Source organism: Salvelinus namaycush, chromosome 2, assembly GCF_016432855.1.
Source record: "Salvelinus namaycush isolate Seneca chromosome 2, SaNama_1.0, whole genome shotgun sequence".
NCBI classification, from domain to species: domain Eukaryota; kingdom Metazoa; phylum Chordata; class Actinopteri; order Salmoniformes; family Salmonidae; genus Salvelinus; species Salvelinus namaycush.
The window spans coordinates 69,922,719-69,944,096 of NC_052308.1; the positions used below are offsets into that span (position 1 = coordinate 69,922,719).

A 21,378-nucleotide genomic window follows, 5' to 3' on the forward strand; every position below is an offset into this window, starting at 1 on the left:
ACTACGTGAACGTGTCTAATGAGAAATGCTCGTTTTTGTTTCCCGTTGCGAAACGTTTCACTACGGTGTGTCCTAATGAATGCGACCCAGCACAGGAGGTGCATCTCAATGCAGTTCTTAAATCTACCATAAGAGGGAGTCCTCAAACAAAGAACGACATTGACCTCGAGTAACACACGCCAAGGTACTGAGATCTAAAACTATCCAATAGCAACAGCAGAAACAGCTCTTCTTTCTCAACATAAATACATAACCGCTCATCTGGAAAATCATTTCATATTTCTAAAGAAAATATTATTGTGAAGTTGTACAGCGAACAATCTGAGGTAAAATCAGTCTTTACTTCACTGTTTACTTTAGCTGTGTAACATGTAAATCTAGCTCTTGGAGAGAGTGTAGAGGGGAGCTTAGTACATACACCTGTGGAGCCTAGGGGCCACATACAACGGAAGAGGTTGAATATGAGAGGCCCTTACTGCCCAATGTGAGGATCAAAGGGGTAAGACTGATGGAAAAGTTATATAGTAATCTATCCACTGGCTAAACCCATGGCGGGAAGTAAGAGAGATTTTGAAGCTGCCTCTCACGGTATGGATTAGGGGAAAGGTTTAGGAGGTTACAATAAGAAGAAAAATGTCACGCTAAGGCTCTGATGACATACTTGAGTGAGGGCAGCAGGTGTGTGTGTGTGTGTGAGTGAGTGAGTGAGCGAGCGAGCGTGCGCGTGTCTGTCTCACCTGACGGCTCGGATGACAGACTTGACGGAAGGCAGCAGGTCCTCCACAGAGATCTCACAGTGACACCCCTTGTCATCACCGAACCCATCCTCAGTGGTCATGTTAGAGTCAGCTAGAGAGAGAGAGAGAGATGGAGGGAAAGAGAGTGAGTTTTAACATACCTTAATTTTCTTTATGACGGAAGAGAGATGGAGGGAAGGAGAGAGGGAGAAAGGGGAGGGAGAGAGACAGTGGCATGCATTCATTGATGCCAAGTGAAGCCAGGCTTCCCCAAATATTTGAAAAAAAAACCCACAAAAAAAACATATATTTCGTCTCTCTCTGTGTTTTAATAATTTTCCATCAATTCGCAAGTGTCTGAATCATCAGAGCGAGGGAAACAACACCCTTCTGTCTCAGTATGTGTACAGTGGCTTGCGAAAGTATTTCCCCCTTGGCATTTTTCCTATTTTTTTGCCTTACAACCTGGAATTAAAATACATTTTTGGGGGGTTTGTATCACTTGATTTACACAACATGCCTACCATTTAGAAGATGCAAAATATGTTTTATTGTGAAACAAACAAGAAATAAGACAAAAAAACAGAAACTTGAGCGTGCATAACTATTCACCCCCCCCCAAAGTCAATACTTTGTAGAGCCACCTATTTCAGCAATTACAGCTGCAAGTCTCTTGGGGTATGTCTCTATAAATCTAGCCACTGGGATATTTGCCCATTCTTCAAGGCAAAACTGCTCCAGCTTCTTCAAGTTGGATGGGTTCCGATGGTGTACAGCAATCTTTAAGTCATACCACAGATTCTCAATTGGATTGAGGTCTGGGCTTTGACTAGGCCAACCACTCGAGTGTTGCTTTAGTAGTATGCTTAGGGCCATTGTCCTGCTGGAAGATGAACCTCCGTCCTAGTCTAAAATCTCTGGAAGACTGAAACAGGTTTCCCTCAAGAATTTCCCTGTATTTAGAGCCATCTATCATTCCTTCAATTCTGACCAGTTTCCCTGTCCCTGCCGATGAAAATCGATGATATTCTCGGGGTGATGAGAGGTGTTGGGTTTGTGCCAGACATAGCGTTTTCCTTGATGGCCAAAAAGCTAAATTTGAGTCTCATCTGACCAGAGTACATTCTTCCATATGTTTGGGGAGTCTCCCACATGCCTTTCGGCGAACACCAAATGTGTTTGCTTATTTTTTTCTTTAAGCAATGGCTTTTTTTCTGGACACTCTTCCGTAAAGCCCAGCTCTGTGGAGTGTATGGCTTAAAGTGGTCCTATGGACAGATACTCCAATCTCTGCTGTGGAGCTTTGCAGCTCCTTCAGGGTTATCTTTGGTCTCTTTGTTGCCTCTCTGATTAATGCCCTCCTTGCCTGGTCTGTGAGATTTAATGGTGCTCTATGGGATGTTCAAAGTTTCAGATATTTTTTTATAACCCAACCCTGATCTGTACTTCTCCACAACTTTGTCTCTGACCTGTTTGAAGAGCTCCTTGGTCTTCATGGTGCCGCTTGCTTGGTGGTGCCCCTTGCTTAGTGGTGTTGCAGACTCTGGGGCCTTTCAGAACAGGTGTATATATACTGAGATCATGTGACAGATCACATGACACTTAGATTGCACACAGGTAGACTTTATTTAATTAATTATGTGACTTCTGAAGGCAATTGGTTGCACCAGATCTTATTTAGGGGCTTCATAGCGAAGGGGGCTAACAATAAAAAATAAAAATAAAAACAAGTTATATTTTTCATTTCACTTCACCAATTTGGACTATTTTGTGTATGTCCATTACATGAAATCCAAATAAAAATCCATTTAAATTACAGGTTGTAATGCAACAAAATAGGAAAAACACCAAGGGGGTGAATACTTTTGCAAGGCACTGTAGCCCATCTTTCTGGTGTTGTGTGGACCAAAAGAGTTTGACATGTTGCGGCAGTATTTTTATTTAACCTTTATTTAACTAGACAAGTCAGTTAAGAACAAATTCTTATTTACAATTACGGCCTACCCCAGCCAAACCCTAACCCGGACGACGCTGGGCAAATTTTAGGCTGACGTTAAGTAGCTAGCTAACTTAGCTGTTTCATTGTTGCCCATGCGAGGAAGTTAGGCTAGCAAGCATTTTAGCTAGGTTGCCTATGACAACAAAAACTAAAAGCATACAGTATGACAGAGCCATAGACCATTTTGCCAAATTGAAAGAGAGCAGGATGGCATTGGCGTTCAACTAGTCTACAAGTAGGGTGAGTCCAAACTTCTTATTTTTTTACTTACTTACTTACTTACGCACACACACACATCAGTATCATTTGTTTTTGGTATCTTTAAGTTTGTTTTCAGTGTATTCAGAAAAGCATACTGTATATAGCCTTGTTGATTAAATGTTTAAGTTGAAATGGTGCTGAAATAACAGAGGCAGTGCTCCTGTTGTCTTTGTGTTGACTTCTAAATCAGTCGTTGTTTAGTAAACTGTCAAACATTAACTCGCTATAACATGTTGCAGGCAGTGGTGGAAAAAGTACCCAATTGTCACGTTCTGACCATAGTTCTTGTGTGTTTTGCTTGTTTTAGTGTTGGTCAGGACGTGAGCTGGGTGGGCATTCTATGTTGTGTGTCTAGTTTGTCTGTTTCTATGTTTGGCCTAATATGGTTCTCAATCAGAGGCAGATGTTTTGTGTTGTCTCTGATTGGGAATCATATATAGGTGGCTTGTTTTGTGTTGGAATTTTGTGGGTGGTTGTTTCCTGTCTCTGTGTTTTCTCTGCACCAGATAGGGCTGTTTCGGTTTGCCACGTTTGTTATTTTGTTAGTTGTAAGTGTTCACAGTTTCGTCTTGTTTATTAAAGTCATGTTGAACACAAGCTACGCTGCGTCTTGGTCCGATCCCTGCTACACCTCCTCTTCAGACGAAGAGGAGGAAGGCTGCCGTTACACCAATTGTCATACTTGAGTAAAAGTAAAGATACCTTAATAGAAAGTGAAAGTCACCAAGTAAAATACTACTTGAGTAAAAGTCTAAAAGTATTTGGTTTTAAATATACTTAAGTATCAAAAGTAAATGTAATTGATCAAATATCCTTAAGTATAAAAAGTTAATTGGTTAAATCATTTCAAATTTCTTATATTAAGCAAAGCAGACGGCACCATTGTCTTGTTTTTCAAATGTATGGATAGCCAGGGTCACACTCCAACACTCAGACATCATTACAGATAGCCAGGGTCACACTCCAACACTCAGACATTATTACAGATAACCAGGGGCACACTCCAACACTCAGACATTATTACAGATAACCAGGGGTACACTCCAACACTCAGACATTATTACAGATAACCAGGGTCACACTCCAACACTCAGACATTACTACAGATAGCCAGGGTCACACTCCAACACTCAGACATCATTACAGATAGCCAGGGTCACACTCCAACACTCAGACATTATTACAGATAACCAGGGGCACACTCCAACACTCAGACATTATTACAGATAACCAGGGTCACACTCCAACACTCAGACATTATTACAGATAACCAGGGTCACACTCCAACACTCAGACATTATTACAGATAACCAGGGTCACACTCCAACACTCAGACATTATTACAGATAACCAGGGTCACACTCCAACACTCAGACATTATTACAGATAGCCAGGGTCACACTCCAACACTCAGACATTATTACAGATAACCAGGGTCACACTCCAACACTCAGACATTATTACAGATAGCCAGGGTCACACTCCAACACTCAGACATTATTACAGATAACCAGGGGCACACTCCAACACTCAGACATTATTACAGATAACCAGGGTCACACTCCAACACTCAGACATTATTACAGATAACCAGGGTCACACTCCAACACTCAGACATTATTACAGATAGCCAGGGGCACACTCCAACACTCAGACATTATTACAGATAGCCAGGGTCACACTCCAACACTCAGACATCATTACAGATAGCCAGGGTCACACTCCAACACTCAGACATCATTACAGATAGCCAGGGTCACACTCCAACACTCAGACATTATTACAGATAGCCAGGGTCACACTCCAACACTCAGACATTATTACAGATAACCAGGGTCACACTCCAACACTCAGACATTATTACAGATAACCAGGGTCACACTCCAACACTCAGACATTATTACAGATAACCAGGGTCACACTCCAACACTCAGACATTATTACAGATAGCCAGGGGCACACTCCAACACTCAGACATTATTACAGATAGCCAGGGTCACACTCCAACACTCAGACATCATTACAGATAGCCAGGGTCACACTCCAACACTCAGACATCATTACAGATAGCCAGGGTCACACTCCAACACTCAGACATTATTACAGATAGCCAGGGTCACACTCCAACACTCAGACATTATTACAGATAACCAGGGTCACACTCCAACACTCAGACATCATTACAGATAGCCAGGGGCACACTCCAACACTCAGACATCATTACAGATAGCCAGGGGCACACTCCAACACTCAGACATTATTACAGATAGCCAGGGGTACACTCCAACACTCAGACATTATTACAGATAACCAGGGTCACACTCCAACACTCAGACATTATTACAGATAGCCAGGGTCACACTCCAACACTCAGACATTACTACAGATAGCCAGGGTCACACTCCAACACTCAGACATTATTACAGATAGCCAGGGGTACACTCCAACACTCAGACATTATTACAGATAGCCAGGGGTACACTCCAACACTCAGACATCATTACAGATAGCCAGGGGTACACTCCAACACTCAGACATTATTACAGATAGCCAGGGTCACACTCCAACACTCAGACATTATTACAGATAGCCAGGGGTACACTCCAACACTCAGACATTACTACAGATAGCCAGGGGCACACTCCAACACTCAGACATTACTACAGATAGCCAGGGTCACACTCCAACACTCAGACATTATTACAGATAGCCAGGGTCACACTCCAACACTCAGACATTACTACAGATAGCCAGGGTCACACTCCAACACTCAGACATTATTACAGATAGCCAGGGGTACACTCCAACACTCAGACATTATTACAGATAGCCAGGGGTACACTCCAACACTCAGACATCATTACAGATAGCCAGGGGTACACTCCAACACTCAGACATTATTACAGATAGCCAGGGTCACACTCCAACACTCAGACATTATTACAGATAGCCAGGGGTACACTCCAACACTCAGACATTACTACAGATAGCCAGGGGCACACTCCAACACTCAGACATTACTACAGATAGCCAGGGGTACACTCCAACACTCAGACATTACTACAGATAGCCAGGGGTACACTCCAACACTCAGACATTATTACAGATAGCCAGGGGCACACTCCAACACTCAGACATTATTACAGATAGCCAGGGGTACACTCCAACACTCAGACATTATTACAGATAGCCAGGGGTACACTCCAACACTCAGACATTACTACAGATAGCCAGGGGCACACTCCAACACTCAGACATTACTACAGATAGCCAGGGGTACACTCCAACACTCAGACATTACTACAGATAGCCAGGGGTACACTCCAACACTCAGACATTATTACAGATAGCCAGGGGCACACTCCAACACTCAGACATTACTACAGATAGCCAGGGGTACACTCCAACACTCAGACATTACTACAGATAGCCAGGGGTACACTCCAACACTCAGACATTATTACAGATAACCAGGGGCACACTCCAACACTCAGACATTATTACAGATAACCAAGGTCACACTCCAACACTCAGACATTATTACAGATAGCCAGGGTCACACTCCAACACTCAGACATTATTACAGATAGCCAGGGTCACACTCCAACACTCAGACATTATTACAGATAGCCAGGGTCACACTCCAACACTCAGACATTATTACAGATAGCCAGGGTCACACTCCAACACTCAGACATTATTACAGATAACCAGGGGCACACTCCAACACTCAGACATTATTACAGATAACCAGGGGCACACTCCAACACTCAGACATTATTACAGATAACCAGGGGCACACTCCAACACTCAGACATTATTACAGATAGCCAGGGTCACACTCCAACACTCAGACATTATTACAGATAACCAGGGGCACACTCCAACACTCAGACATTATTACAGATAACCAGGGGCACACTCCAACACTCAGACATTATTACAGATAACCAGGGGCACACTCCAACACTCAGACATTATTACAGATAACCAGGGGCACACTCCAACACTCAGACATTATTACAGATAACCAGGGGCACACTCCAACACTCAGACATTATTACAGATAACCAGGGGCACACTCCAACACTCAGACATTATTACAGATAACCAGGGGCACACTCCAACACTCAGACATTATTTACAGATAACCAGGGTCACACTCCAACACTCAGACATTATTACAGATAGCCAGGGTCACACTCCAACACTCAGACATTATTACAGATAGCCAGGGTCACACTCCAACACTCAGACATTATTACAGATAGCCAGGGTCACACTCCAACACTCAGACATTATTACAGATAACCAGGGGCACACTCCAACACTCAGACATTATTACAGATAACCAGGGGCACACTCCAACACTCAGACATTATTACAGATAACCAGGGGCACACTCCAACACTCAGACATTATTACAGATAACCAGGGGCACACTCCAACACTCAGACATTATTTACAGATAACCAGGGTCACACTCCAACACTCAGACATTATTACAGATAGCCAGGGTCACACTCCAACACTCAGACATTATTTACAGATAACCAGGGTCACACTCCAACACTCAGACATTATTACAGATAACCAGGGTCACACTCCAACACTCAGACATTATTACAGATAACCAGGGTCACACTCCAACACTCAGACATTATTTACAGATAACCAGGGTCACACTCCAACACTCAGACATTATTACAGATAACCAGGGTCACACTCCAACACTCAGACATTATTTACAGATAACCAGGGTCACACTCCAACACTCAGACATTATTTACAGATAACCAGGGTCACACTCCAACACTCAGACATTATTTACAGATAACCAGGGTCACACTCCAACACTCAGACATTATTTACAGATAACCAGGGTCACACTCCAACACTCAGACATTATTTACAGATAACCAGGGTCACACTCCAACACTCAGACATTATTTATAGAAGATGCATTTGTGTTTAGTGAGTCTGCCAGATCAGAGGCAGTAGGGATGACAACGTGTTCTCTTGATAAGTTTTCTGTCCTGCTAAGCATTCAAAATGCAACAAGTACTTTGGGTTGTCAGGGAAAATGTATGAAGTAAAAAGTACTATATTTTCTTCAGGAATGTAGTGAAGTAAAAGTAAAAGTTGTCAAAAATATAAATAGTAAAGTAAAGTACAGATACCCCCCAAAAAACGACTTAATTAGTACTTTGTATTTTTACTTAAGTACTTTACACCACTGGTTGCAGGTCATATAACTGTTTATTACATGCAATATTTGCTTTGTGGACTTCCCTGGACCGACTTTGCTCTCCGGTTTTGTGATGAAACAAATGTATGTGTAGTTGAATTTATTTCACCACTATGTGACTGTTGTCTATTGTTGTCTCTGCCTTATTGTATATCACGGCGACGTATGAACGAATGGGTTACAGAGCAAACAACGCAATTAATCACAACATTGGTTCAAATGTGTTTTTACTGGCTTGGCTTCCACAGGGATTTTACCCACGCACTGCTACTGGAGAGAGAGAGAGAGCGAGACAGAGAGAGAAAGATGAGAGAGAGAAAAATTGAAAAACTCTTGTTTTCACAAAAGAGAGTCTACAGTATAGCAGAAGAGCGCGAGGCTGAGAGCTGCCTGGCCTCAGTAGGTATATTGCTAATGGGAAATATTTATCACAAAGACCTGCTGTTTATGAGTGGCCTGAGTTACGACATAAAGCACACCAAAGCGGGCCAGGGGTTAGAAGTGGTAGAGTGTAGATCAAACAAATTTTCCCCTGACCAATAAAAGGTTTTCTATGACCCCAGGTTAATACTATTTGTAATGTTACAAGGCAAGCCACCACGGGCCTTTGGGAGATTGGTGTGTGTGTGTATGTGTGTGTGTGTGTGTGTGTGTGTGTGTGTGTGTGTGTGTGTGTGTGTGTGTGTGTGTGTGTGTGTGTGTGTGTGTGTGTGTGTGTCAGCCAGCATCAATCTCTGCTCTCATTAATTCAGAAAGTACTGTAGCTGGTTCTTGGCAAAGCCATTTAATCCATCTGGCATACCGTATATGCAACAGTCCCTTTACCATATACAACATGATTATTGTATGGTTTTGTAAGGTAAGTGTCATATACAGTATAGTCATTAGTCTTCACTTTATCCAAAACGTCTCTTACACCAGATTCAGCTGGATAAATCACCCATTCCATTTCTATCCATCCTCAACATAATGTGCTGGTAATAGTGTTATTATAGTCCACTATTGGTGTAGACCTACTTCATTCTAGAATTTAGCTGGTGTTCCGTTTGACCTAGCTACCTGGTCCCTGTGGCTGTTACCCTGCCTTCCTCAGCCAGCTGGCTAGGCTGGATAGAGCAGCACTGCAGCCTCTGCTAGCCCCTTAAGGCTGCTAATCTACAGCATACCCATTCCCTTCCCTTCCCACCCACCATCCAGAGCTCCAGCCATAACCAAGCCAGGTCGGCTAGCTCCACTAGCCCAAACCAGCGCACCGCAAACAGGCATTAACATTCCTCCCGCTGGGCCTAGCTGGCTCTACGGCTGGCTCTATGGTCTGTGCCAGCTCTGGTCTGGTCTGTCCATAAGACCAGAGGTCTAGGAGTAATCCTTCATAGGCTAGAGAACTAAAGCTAGCATGACATTAATAGTGTGGTTCGAAGTTGATGTAGCTCACCAGTGATCTAAGGATAAGCTAAGTATATCTAAAGATATCATGAGATATCATTCTGAGGATGATAACATGTGTAGAAAGCATCAGGGCAAGGTTACAATTTTGGTATAAAGGCAAAGGAAATTACATTGTACCAATCAACCCATCTCTTACACTAAAAGCCCAAATCCAACAATTGACCAATCACGACAATTCATTAGTTCCTCTCACCATCGGCAGTGGACCGTGATTGGATCTTGAGGCGGAGGGAGGGTCTGAATCGGGTGCGGTCATTGAAGCTCCAGCTCTTCTGGACCTTGGCAGGGCTGGTGCCCTCCGTACCCCCAGCCTCAGTCCCCGGGGACCGCCGGTCGCTCACCGACGTCTGCCGGCTCTTAATACTCTGCCCCCTGGGGCTCGCCATCCGGACCCGGTCTTTGAAACTCAGCTTCTGGCTGTCATGGGGGACGGATCGATGGAGGGAGAAAGGGGGATGATGGTGTGGAGGGATGGAGAGAGAGAGAGAGAGAGAGAGAGAGAGAGAAATAAATAAATGGTGAGAGTAGTACAAAGATATACACACGTGCTGTATCAAGATCAAGCACAGGTTCGGGGTCGGGAACAATTCAAACAAAATGCAATTGATTGGAGACTTTTTACAGGAGTCTTTCACCGTTTCGTGAGTTTGTTCATTCGTTTACCCAATTATTGGTTGCTTCACTGGAGAGCAAGGCATTTAAATTAGGTTAGATTGATGGGCCTATTCATAGACCAGCATGCATTGCAGCCTATTATCCAAAATGCATGCGCACAGCAGGCAAAATGCTTCAGCAGGTACCCTACTGTTAGTATGTAATTATGATTCCGTAGCACTCAGCTCACTCCTAAACATGTGACCTCAGCTGGCAAATCCCCGCCTCTCTGACTGGCAGAGTCCCCATTGGAGGAGCTACCATAGAAGAGGTACCATAGGGGTTTGTGCAGGGGAGGGTCTTGTATCATGGATAATCAAGAACACCAAGGGAATAGAGTGAAGTGATGATTTCATGAAACTTTGTGATGAACTATTAATGGGGTCTAATATCCAAGGAGGGACTGCTGAAATGGTGAGGTGCAGGGTGGAGTGCTGAGGTCAGAGGATGGACAATGCTGTGTACAGGGTTTCCAAGTGACAACATGCAGGGGCAGTGGAGGGGCCGTGCAGAGGACAGGCAGCGGGCAAGGGGTAGGAAGCTGTACCCAATCTAACCGTGACTGTTTCGGTGGTCATTGTAAATGTTATCGTGACTATTGATGAAGTCATTGTGTCTTTCACGTTTTGGTGATGTGAGTGTGAATGGTGTGAATGACAGGAAGTGAGGTAAGAGGCAAGAGTAGTTGATAAAACTTCCAGAATGATTGAAGTTGGTGAAATATCACAATGAACCAGTTAGACAGCATATTTGTTCAGTGGATCTGTTTTTAAGACCTTACCAAATAGCTCTTCTACAGTCAGAAATACAGTTGAAGTCGGAAGTTTACATACACCTTAGCCAAATACATTTAAACTCAGTTTTTCACAATTCCTGACATTTAATCCCAGTAAAAATTCCCTGTCTTAGGTCAGTTAGGATCACCACTTTATTTTAAGAATGTGAAATGTCAGAATAATAGTAGAAAAAATGATTCATTTCAGCTTTTATTTCTTTCATCACATTCCCAGTGGGTCAGAAGTTTACATGCACTCGATTAGTATTTGGTATCATTGCCTTTAAATTGTTTAACTTGGGTCAAATGTTTCGGGTAACCTTCCACAAGCTTCCCCCAATAAGTTGGGTGAATTTTGGCCCATTCCTCCTGACAGAGCTGATGTAACTGAGTCAGGTTTGTAGGCCTCATTGCTCGCATACGCTTTTTCAGTCAAAAGTACAATCTTTGTCCCCATGTGCAGTTGCAAACCGTAATCTGGCTTTTTATGAGGTTTTGGACCATTGGCTTCTTCCTTGCTGAGCGGCCTTTCAGGTTATGCCGATGTAGGACTTGTTTTACTGTGGATATAGATACTTTTGTACCTGTTTCCTCCAGCATCTTCACAAGGTCCTTTGCTGTTGTTCTGGGATTGATTTGCATACTATTGTTTGTACAGATGAATGTGGTACCTTCAGGCATTTGGAAATTGCTCCCAAGGATGAACCAGACTTGTGGAGGTCTACACATTTTTTTCTGAGGTCTTGGCTGTTTTTTTTGTTGATTTTCCCATGATGTCAAGCAAAGAGGCACTGAGTTTGAAGGTAGGCCTTGAAATACATCCACAGGAACACCTCCAATTGACCTATCAGAAGCTTCTAAGGCCATGACAACATTTTCTGGAATTTCCCAAGCTGTTTAAAGGCACAGTCAACTTAGTGTATGTAAACTTCTTACCCACTGGAATTGTGATACAGTGAATTATAAGTTAAATAATCTGTCTGTAAACAATTGTTGGAAAAATAACTTGTGTCATGCACAAAGTAGATGTCCTAACCGACTTGCCAAAACTATAGTTTGTTAACAAGAAATTTGCGGAGTGGTTAAAAAACTAGTTTTAATGACTCCAACCTAAGTGTATGAAAACTTCTCACTTCAACTGTAAAAGTAATACAAGTTAGTGTACAGTAAGAGAAGTGGTTACAAATCACAAGACAACAGGCAGCAGTTTCAGGCACTGTCCAAAAGAAGCTCAACATTGTTGCAAAGGTAACTCAGATAGTCAGAGAACTCCCAGAACCTATATGCAGCCATTTTGAAAACCACCAACTTTCTCTCGGATATCGAATCCATGCATCAAGAATAAATTTGTTGTCATTCCCAAAACAGTAGAGTCCAAGCGGGCAGGGGGGATGTACCTAGTATGTTTCCGTAGGGTACACCTCCTCAGTAGCTTCTGCTTACTACTGAGAACCTTACTACAAACCAGAGGAAAGAGATACGGTAAGCAAATATATGTGTTTATATATGTGTTTATCGTATACAGTACCAGTCAAAAGTTTGGACACCTACTCATTCAAGGGTTTTTCTTTATTTTTACTATTTACAAAACTATGAAATAACACATATGGAATCATGTAGTAACCAAAAAAGTGTATAATATATTTAACATTTGAGATCCTTCAAAGTACCGACTCTTTGAATTGATGACAGCTTTGCACATTCTTGGCATTCTCTCAACCAGCTTCATGAGGTAGTCACCTGGAATCTATTCCAATTAACAGGTGTGTCTTGTTAAAAGTTCATTTGTGGAATTTCTTTCTCTCTTAATGCATTTGAGCCAATCAGTTGTGTTGTGACAAGGTAGGGTTGGTATACAGAAGATAGCCCTATTTGGTAAAAGACCAAGTCCATATTATGGCAAGAACAGCTCAAGTAAGCAAAGATAAATTACAGTTCATCTTTAGTTTAAGACATGAAGGCCAGTCAATATGGAACATTTTAAGAACTTTGAAAGTTTCTTCAAGTGCAGTCACAAAAACCATCAAGCGCTATGATGAAACTAGCTCTCTTTCCTGACTGCCACAGGAAAGGAAGACCCAGAGTTTCCTCTGCTGCAGAGTATAAGTTCATTAGAGCCTCAGAAATTGCAGCCCAAATAAATACTTCACAAAGTTCAAGTAACAGACACATCTCAACATCAACTGTTCAGATGAGACTGCATAAATCAGGCCTTCATGGTCGAATCACCACTACTAAAGGACACCAATAAGAAGAAGAGACTTGCTTGGGCCAAGAAGCACGAGTAATGGACATTAGACCGGTTGAAATCTGACCTTTGCTCTGATGAGTCCAAATTTGAGATTTTTGGTTCCAACCGCCATGTCTCTGTGAGATGCAGAGTAGGTGAACGGATGATCTCCACATGTGTGGTTCCCACCGTGAAGCATGGAGGAGGTGTGATGGTGTGGGGGTGCTTTGCTGGTGACACTGTGATTTATTTAGAATTCAAGGCACACTTAACCAGCATGGCTACCACAGCATTCTGCAGCGATACACCATCCCATATGGTTTGCGCTTAGTGGGACTATTTGTTTTTCAACAGGACAATGACCCAAGCCAAGGCTGTGTAAGGGCTATTTGACCAAGAAGGAGAGTGATGGAGTGCTGCATCAGATGACCTGGCCTCGACAATCACCCGACCTCAACCCAATTGAGATGGTTTGGGATGAGTTGGACTGCAGAGTGAAGGAAAAGCAGCCAACAAGTGCTCAGCATATGTGGGAACTCCTTCAAGACTTTTGCAAAAGCATTCCAGATGAAGCTGGTTGAGAGAATGCCAAGAGTGTGCAAAGCTGTCATCAAGGCAAAGGGAAGAATCTAAAATATATTTAGATTTGTTTAACACTTTTTTGGTTACTACAAGATTCCATATGTGTTATTTCATAGTTTGGATGTCTTCACTATTATTCTACAAATGTAGAACTTGTGTCCGAACTTTTGACTGGTACTGTATGTGAACGTCTTTGTATAGGTTATGAATGTAGCTTCTATGAATGTCTATGTATACTTATGTAAAGATGTTATATGCCTTTATGTCTACATATGAATGTTTATGAAATCTAATCTATACAATCGCCACCTCAAACTAAGTGTATTTATGTCTTTGTACAGTTTATTGATGTAAATATAACTCATGACAGATGACATAGTCCTTTATGTCATGTATATGAAGGCTTTATAAGCGCAACATGATCACTAGCCTTCAATCACACTAAACTAAAGCGTGACCAGAGATACTGTAGAACCACTATACTTTGTCAACCACTTGCTGACATTTAGAAAGAGCGTGTTTCAAAGGTAATTGAGCTCAGTGGAGAGAGAAAATGAAGAGCCTAGGTATGACAGCGTTTTTAAAAAGCCTATCATTTGATAATTCAGTCCCACTCCTGTCCATGTCTCTCATTTAACCATACTAATTCAGCTGAGAGAGAGAGAGAGAGAGAGAGAGAGAGAGAGAGAGATACGGGCGCTGAGTCATATGTGTGGAGGACGGTAAACTTTTAGAACTGGCAACCTGTCGGGCACCAGTAGGCTTTCAGGGCCATCGGCACCTGGTTCAATGACACTCAAAAATGGATTGTTATTTATTTATTTTTCTCCTGCAGGTTTGAGGTGGAGCCCTTGACCATGAGAGGGGTTGTGAATTGAATTCAATAGGTGGAGGATGCTGGAGCTTTGTTCTCTCTCATTCTCTCGCTCTCTCCCTCCCTCTGTCTCTACTTTTCTACCGACATGCTTTTCAAGTGTTTGGGATGGCGTGGGAGGGATTCTGTCCTCACCCTCTCAACACTAGGCAACACTGAATGTTTTATTTTTTCCGATATTCTGTTGACACTTTACACTTAGTTTGGAAATTTTAGCTGACAAACTAAGTACAGTCTCTACACAGAGAAATGTTTTAGTGGCCCTCAGGTTTTTAATTCTGTTTTTGACTTTAAAGACACACACATTCTGCTTTCCCTACTGTTGTGTAACAACAGCTAAGACAACATATTACATCACTCCTAGCTCCCACAGAGAGAGAGACAGAGAAAGAGACAGAGAGAGGTAGAGGGGAGAGAGAGAAAGACAGAGAGAGATAAAGACAGAGAGAAATAGAGAGAGAAATAGAGAGAGAGAAAGACAGAGAGAAATAGAGAGAGAAAGACAGAGCTAGAGAAAGACAGTGTTTTCTCTCCCTCCTCTATCTTTCCTCTGTAATTTAGTGCCCGTGTCACTCAAATCTTGTTATACTGAAATACACACACAACACACGACTGCAATAAACACAATTAGTTCGAATTTTAGAGAGAGCGAGAGAGAGAGAGAGAGAAACCACTGCAATCATTTCCTTCCTGAAGAACACCTCAGGTACGGAGAGATGCAGTGAGAGAAAGGGATGAGGGAGAGGAAGAAAGGACAAGAGCTGAGAGAATAGGGGAGTGGGAGGAATAAAGAGACGGAGCGCGAGAGTGAAGAAGGAATAATAAAAGGAGAGAAAGAAAGATAAACACTGAAGAAAGAGGGGGGAGAGGCCCAGAGGAGAGGCCCAGGGGAGAGGCCCAGAGGAGAGGCCCAGAGGAGAGGCCCAGGGGAGAGGCCCAGAGGAGAGGCCCAGAGGAGAGGGAAATAATGACTAAGTAATGAACTGCAGGCTGTTTCTATAAATGGATTCATTAAGTTAAGAGCTAGGGCCAACACCTCTTAACTAGCTATCTTTCTCTACAATAGGTCACCGACTGCATATTGGCACTTTCAGCAGCAATACACAGTAAATCCCAAATGACACCCTCCTCCCTTGATAGTGCACTACTTTTGACCAATGTCCTATGGATAGAGAGACATTTGGGACACACCCACACCGCTCTGAATAGCGGCTGAAAGCATTGGCATTTCCATTTGGGTCATTTGGCAGAGCAGACGATCTTATCCAGAGCGCCTTGCCATCAGTGTACTCCACACAGGCAGGAGGGAAGACATGACCCCCAACACACAGGGTTACGACGCACACCGGCGGTAGTGCTGCGTCTGGATCTGTGCGTCATGTAGATGCACAGTGCAAGTAGGAGGTACGCACCTTGTGGACGATTCACCCTGGTCCTTCCTTCAGGTTGAGAAGTGAGAGAGGGGAGAGAGTGAGGAAATATTTAGCAAAGTCTCCATCGCAAACATCCTCTACTGCGCCAGCGAGTAGCGAGATGACCTCCAGGGGTCGTCACCAAAGGAGATGCTGAGTATTTGAGGCAGCGTTGTGTTGAGCACATGAGCAAATCACAAGCAAGTCACCAGACTAAACAGAAACAAGACTCAAGACACACACACACACACATACACACATGCATTTCAATGCAGTATAACTATCCAGGCAATCTCGCTAGCAGTGTGTAGACAGGTGTGTGTCATCAGTGTGTGTGTGTGTGTGTGTGTGTGTGTGTGTGTGTGTGTGTGTGTGTGTGTGTGTGTGTGTGTGTGTGTGTGTGTGTGTGTGTGTGTGTGTGTGTGTGTGTGTGTGTGTGTGTGTGTGTGTGTGTGTGTGTGCGTGTGTGTTGTCTATCTGTCAGTAAAGCATGTAGCAGATGGATTCTCCAATATCTCCAGGTTCCACAACATTCCATCTGCATATTTACCAGTCTTGAAACGCTATATTGGCAGATAATACCAATACAGGCACTCCAGATCTCCCAGTCACACAAGGCTATTCCAGCACAGTGGCAGTCCAATGAGACGAGAGACGGAGAAGTGGCCACACATTCATTAAAGCCTGATTGGATCATTTTGACGCTGATTACCGTCAGAAATGGATGGGCCGTGGAGGACGACCGCTAAATTCACTGCCTCAGTTGAACGTGGAGTGCAGACAATCTCAAGTCTTCAGTGAATCTTAGCTGACTGTGTTAGGCCAAAGTTCCAAATGGCACCCTATTCCCTATGTAGCGCACTAGTTTTGACTAGGGCCTGATCAAAAGTAGCGCACTACATAGGGAATGGGGTGTCATTGAGAACGCTGCCTTAAACTGTTAGACTGATGGTTTGAGCATATATTGGGAGATATGAATGCCTGTTGTGTTAGCTGGATAGAGGTGTACTGGGGTTTTGTCTACATGATTGGTTTTTAGTCATAATTCTTGAGTTCTTGAGTTCACTACAGTTTGGATGAAAAGGAACCTGGACAATATTGGTCTTTTGATGGCCGTTAACTATTGACTTATAATAACAGAAGACAAATGATAAAAATATACATGTGTTCATTCACAGAAAAGAAGGAAGTACATGAGTGAAATAGTACTTGAGGTAGAAAGGTAGAGGAGATAAGTAGAAAAGTAAGTAGCCTGGTCCCAGATCAGTTTGTGCTGTCTTGCCAACACCTATGGCCATTGTCACACCAAACGTGCCAAACAGATCTGGGACCAGGCTAGAAAAGAAAAGTTAACAGAAATACATCATTGGAAAAAGAGAAGGGAAAAGACAGCTTAACAGGGGCACAGACACCAAACTCAGACACCAGCTGCCAATGTTGTACCTACTTTGTAGGGCTGCAGGTATGCAACGCCTTCAAATGAGGCTTCCAGGTAGCAATGGAAACCGAGTTCTCATCAGCCGCATAACTACGCCAAACACACTGCATGCAGAATACACAAAAAAAACAGGTGGGGGAAAAGAAAAAAGAGACAAAAGAGAGAAAATGAGACAAAACAAAATCAAAAAAGAATAAAAAGAAAGGACAAACAGAGGAATACAAAATATGGGAAAAAACCTCTGATTAGTGATAAAAACACAACAAAGCAATCACGGGTCAAAGGTCACGCGTGAGTGACACGTTCTGTCGCTGGGCCGAGTTCGGAGGCCAGGCACGATGGGGGTACAGTACATGCCTGTGGGGCTGGGAGGGCAGGAGGCTCACGTGGTAACGCCACGTGGCGCCTAGATACGGCCTGGTAGAGGAGTCGGTGGAGTAGTAGCGCCACGCAGCCTGGTGCGGTGGGAGGACGGAGAGGAGGAGGAGGGGAAAGGAGGTAGAGGAGGAAGAAGAAGATAGCGGGGGAGGAAGGTAAGGAGGAGAAGAGGAGAAGAAAGAGCAAGGTAAGAGGAGAAAGCAGAGAAGGTAGAGGAGGAGGAAGGCAGGAGAGGAAGCGAGGGATAGAGAGATACACAAAGGAAACCATAAGGTGAGGTCACAAACAGGAAGGAAAAGAGGAAGACGAGGGATGCAGGGAAGAGGGAGGGATAGCTAACAGCTTAAGCTTGCCTGCCACTCTTGTGGGTAGAGTGTTAGGAATTGGGAAGAATGGACAGAACCTGTCTTGGAAGCAATGGAGAACCAGGGGTTAGAGGAGGTCACCCTACATGCTGGTTCCTGGGCATGTTTGGAGGGAATGTGAGGGGGGAAAAATAGAGACTGGATAACAACAAAATTACTTTTCATTTCAACGGCACCATACTTCACAACAGTAAGGTAACCTATTGATTAAATCAACGAGAGACAATGAGTATTTATCTCTGGCACAATCATCTCTAATGATGTATTCCTAGCCCAAGGGCAATTTGAATTGACAATACCATTAAAGTGACTATAGTACCACTAGCAGTATTGTAGTAAGTGTGAGTCAGAGGAAATGAGCCTCTGTCCCAAATGGCACCCTATCTCCTTCATAGCACACTATTTTTGACGAGGGCCCATAGGGCTTGGGTCAAAAGAAGTGCACTATATAGGGAACACATCGCCATTTGGGACGTAGCCTGTGATAGCTACAACACTCTGCCTTTACCTGGATGAGACAAGCGGCTGGGTTCCTCCTCTTCTCAAAGTGCTTCTGTCTGTGCTGCTCCTGGACCTTCAGGGCAAAGCCTGAGCCCAGTATACCCTGGGAAGTCACAGGAGGACATGGGAATCAGGTGAGAAGATGGAAAACTGCTCTTTTGGGTCAACGCCTCATTCGTGACTGTGAACAACATGTGAACATGAAGTCAGATAGGGGAGGTAGCTGTGTGTGTGTGTGCATGTATCTGCCAATTTGTGTGTGTGTATGTGTGTGTGCGTGCATATGTACATCAGTGTGTGCGCGTATGAGTGTGTGTATGTACTCACCGCTGGCAGGGCAAAGAAAGAGATCCCCAGTAGTGCAAACCCAGCTGAGAGCATACGCCCGGTCCATGTCTTCGGGGTCTTGTCCCCGTATCCAATGGTTGTCAAGGTGATCTGAGAACACACACAAACACAATTATATCTTGAGAAAGACGCCCCTATTATCCATGATAGGTCCTCTATTATACTATACGGAGCGAAGCCACCAAAATAAATATCATCGCCGTAAATTTCTGATTGAATATCGTGAAAATAATAATACTGAAAATGTGTCGTATTAGTGAAAATTATGAATTTTCAGAGGTAAATACTATTTGAATAAGAGCTTTTCTTCCTTGTTGCCTAGAAACCAAATCAGGGAGAAATACAGAACATGAAATTAATAGAACATCAAAAAACAATGTTTGTGTTTGGAAAACAGTCCTAGGAAAAAGGACCCCTTAACTGGCAAACATGGACTGTTCCAACATCATCCACCGTCCACTGTGGACATTACGAGGGCAGACAGGGGAGTATCTGTAACTTTACTCACCGTTCCCCACCATAAGGCATCAGCATAGGTGGCAAACTCGCTGTTGAACTTGTTCTCCACAAGGTAGACCAGAAAGGAGGAGAAGATGAGGACCAGGAAGCCAATGTACCAGGCCGTCACCAGCTCCTACAGGGAGAGAATATACATTTTTTTACGATTCCCAATTGCTGACGCCATAACGTCAGAGAAGACGTCTCCAGAGAAGGAAGAGAGGAGAGAGGAGAGTGGAGGGAGAAGAAAGGAGAGAGAAGAGAATAGAGATGAGAGGAGAGAGAAGATAAGAGAGAGAAGAGAGGAGAGAGAAGAGAGAAGAGAGGAGGGAGGAGAAAGGAGAGAAGACAGGAGAGAGGAGAGAGGAGGAGAAGAAAGGAGAGAGGAGAGAAGACAGGAGAGAGGAGAGAGGAGGGAGAAGAAAAGAGAGAGGAGAGAGGAGGGAGAAGAAAGGAGAGAGGAGAGAAGAGAGGAGAGAGGAAAGATGAGAGCGGAGAAGAGAGAAGAGGGGAGAGGAGATAGATAGGGGAGAGAAGAGAGGAGGGAGGAGAAAAAAGAGAGGAGAGGAGAGAGGAGAGAGAAGAAAGGAGAGAGGAGAGGAGAGATGAGAGAGGAGGGAGAAGAAAGGAGAGAGGAGAGAGGAGGGAGAAGAAAGGAGAGAAGACAGGAGAGAGGAGAGAGGAGGGAGAAGAAAGGAGAGAGGAGAGAAGAGAGAAGGGAGGAGAAAGGAGAGAAGAAGTGTGTGTGACTGTGTTTGTCTGTGTGTGTGTGTGTGTGTGTGTGTGTGTGTGTGTGTGTGTGTGTGTGTGTGTGTGTGTGTGTGTGTGTGTGTGTGTGTGTGTGTGTGTGTGTGTGTGTGTCTGTCACTGTGTGTGTGTCTGTGTATCTGTGACTGCGTATCTGTGACTGCGTATCTGTGACTGTGTATATTCGTCAGGCAGCCCCACCTTGCTGTGTGCGTACACCACTGATCCCAGCAGTTTCCAGGTGCCGCCGCGCCGGTCCATGCGCACCATACGCAGGATCTGCAGGAAGCGGAGACTACGCAGGGCGGACGTGGCGAAGATGTTACCCTGGCTTCCTGCCGACACCACCGCTACGGAGGCTATCAGTACGATGATGTCTGTGAGGGGGAGGGGGATATGGGAATTGTGAGAGAGGGGGAAGAGGAAGGGGAGAAACAGAGAGAAGGAGAGAGGGGGAGAGAGAGAGCGAGAGGGAAGGAGAGAAAGGGAGAGAGAGAGAGAGAGAGAGACAGGGAAGGAGAGAGAGAGAGTGAGAGAGAGTGAGAGAAAGAGAGAAAGAAAGAGAGAGAGAGAGAGAGAGAGAGAGAGAGAGAGAGAGAGAGAGAGAGAGAGAGAGAGAGAAAGAAAGAAAGAAAGAAAGAAAGAAAGAAAGAAAGAAAGAAAGAAAGAAAGAAAGAAAGAAAGAAAGAAAGAAAGAAAGAAAGAAAGAAAGAAAGAAAGAAAGAAAGAAAAAAAGAAAGAAAAAAAGGGAGAGGAGGAAGGGGAGGAAAAGAGAAAGTTACAGGTGGCCACACAGGTAATGAATAATAGTTATATGTCACAATACTGTTGTGGACTGGACACTAACATAACAGTACTGGTGTGGACTGGACACTAATATAA

The 21,378-nt window shown here is 43.8% G+C and overlaps 1 protein-coding gene across 1 annotated transcript in view; it reads right to left on the bottom strand.

Annotated features, from left to right (window-relative positions):
• Positions 1-21,378, bottom strand: part of LOC120023156 (potassium voltage-gated channel subfamily KQT member 5-like) — a 142,580-nt gene that overhangs the window by 5,716 nt on the left and 115,486 nt on the right. The window contains exons 4-11 of the mRNA XM_038967168.1: positions 20,698-20,873; positions 19,760-19,885; positions 19,231-19,341; positions 18,911-19,006; positions 17,669-17,763; positions 16,222-16,248; positions 9,888-10,111; positions 738-849 (exon numbers count right to left, since the gene is read on the bottom strand). Of these exons, the coding sequence (XP_038823096.1) occupies positions 738-849; positions 9,888-10,111; positions 16,222-16,248; positions 17,669-17,763; positions 18,911-19,006; positions 19,231-19,341; positions 19,760-19,885; positions 20,698-20,873 (967 nt within the window). The remainder of the gene's footprint in view (positions 1-737; positions 850-9,887; positions 10,112-16,221; positions 16,249-17,668; positions 17,764-18,910; positions 19,007-19,230; positions 19,342-19,759; positions 19,886-20,697; positions 20,874-21,378) is intronic.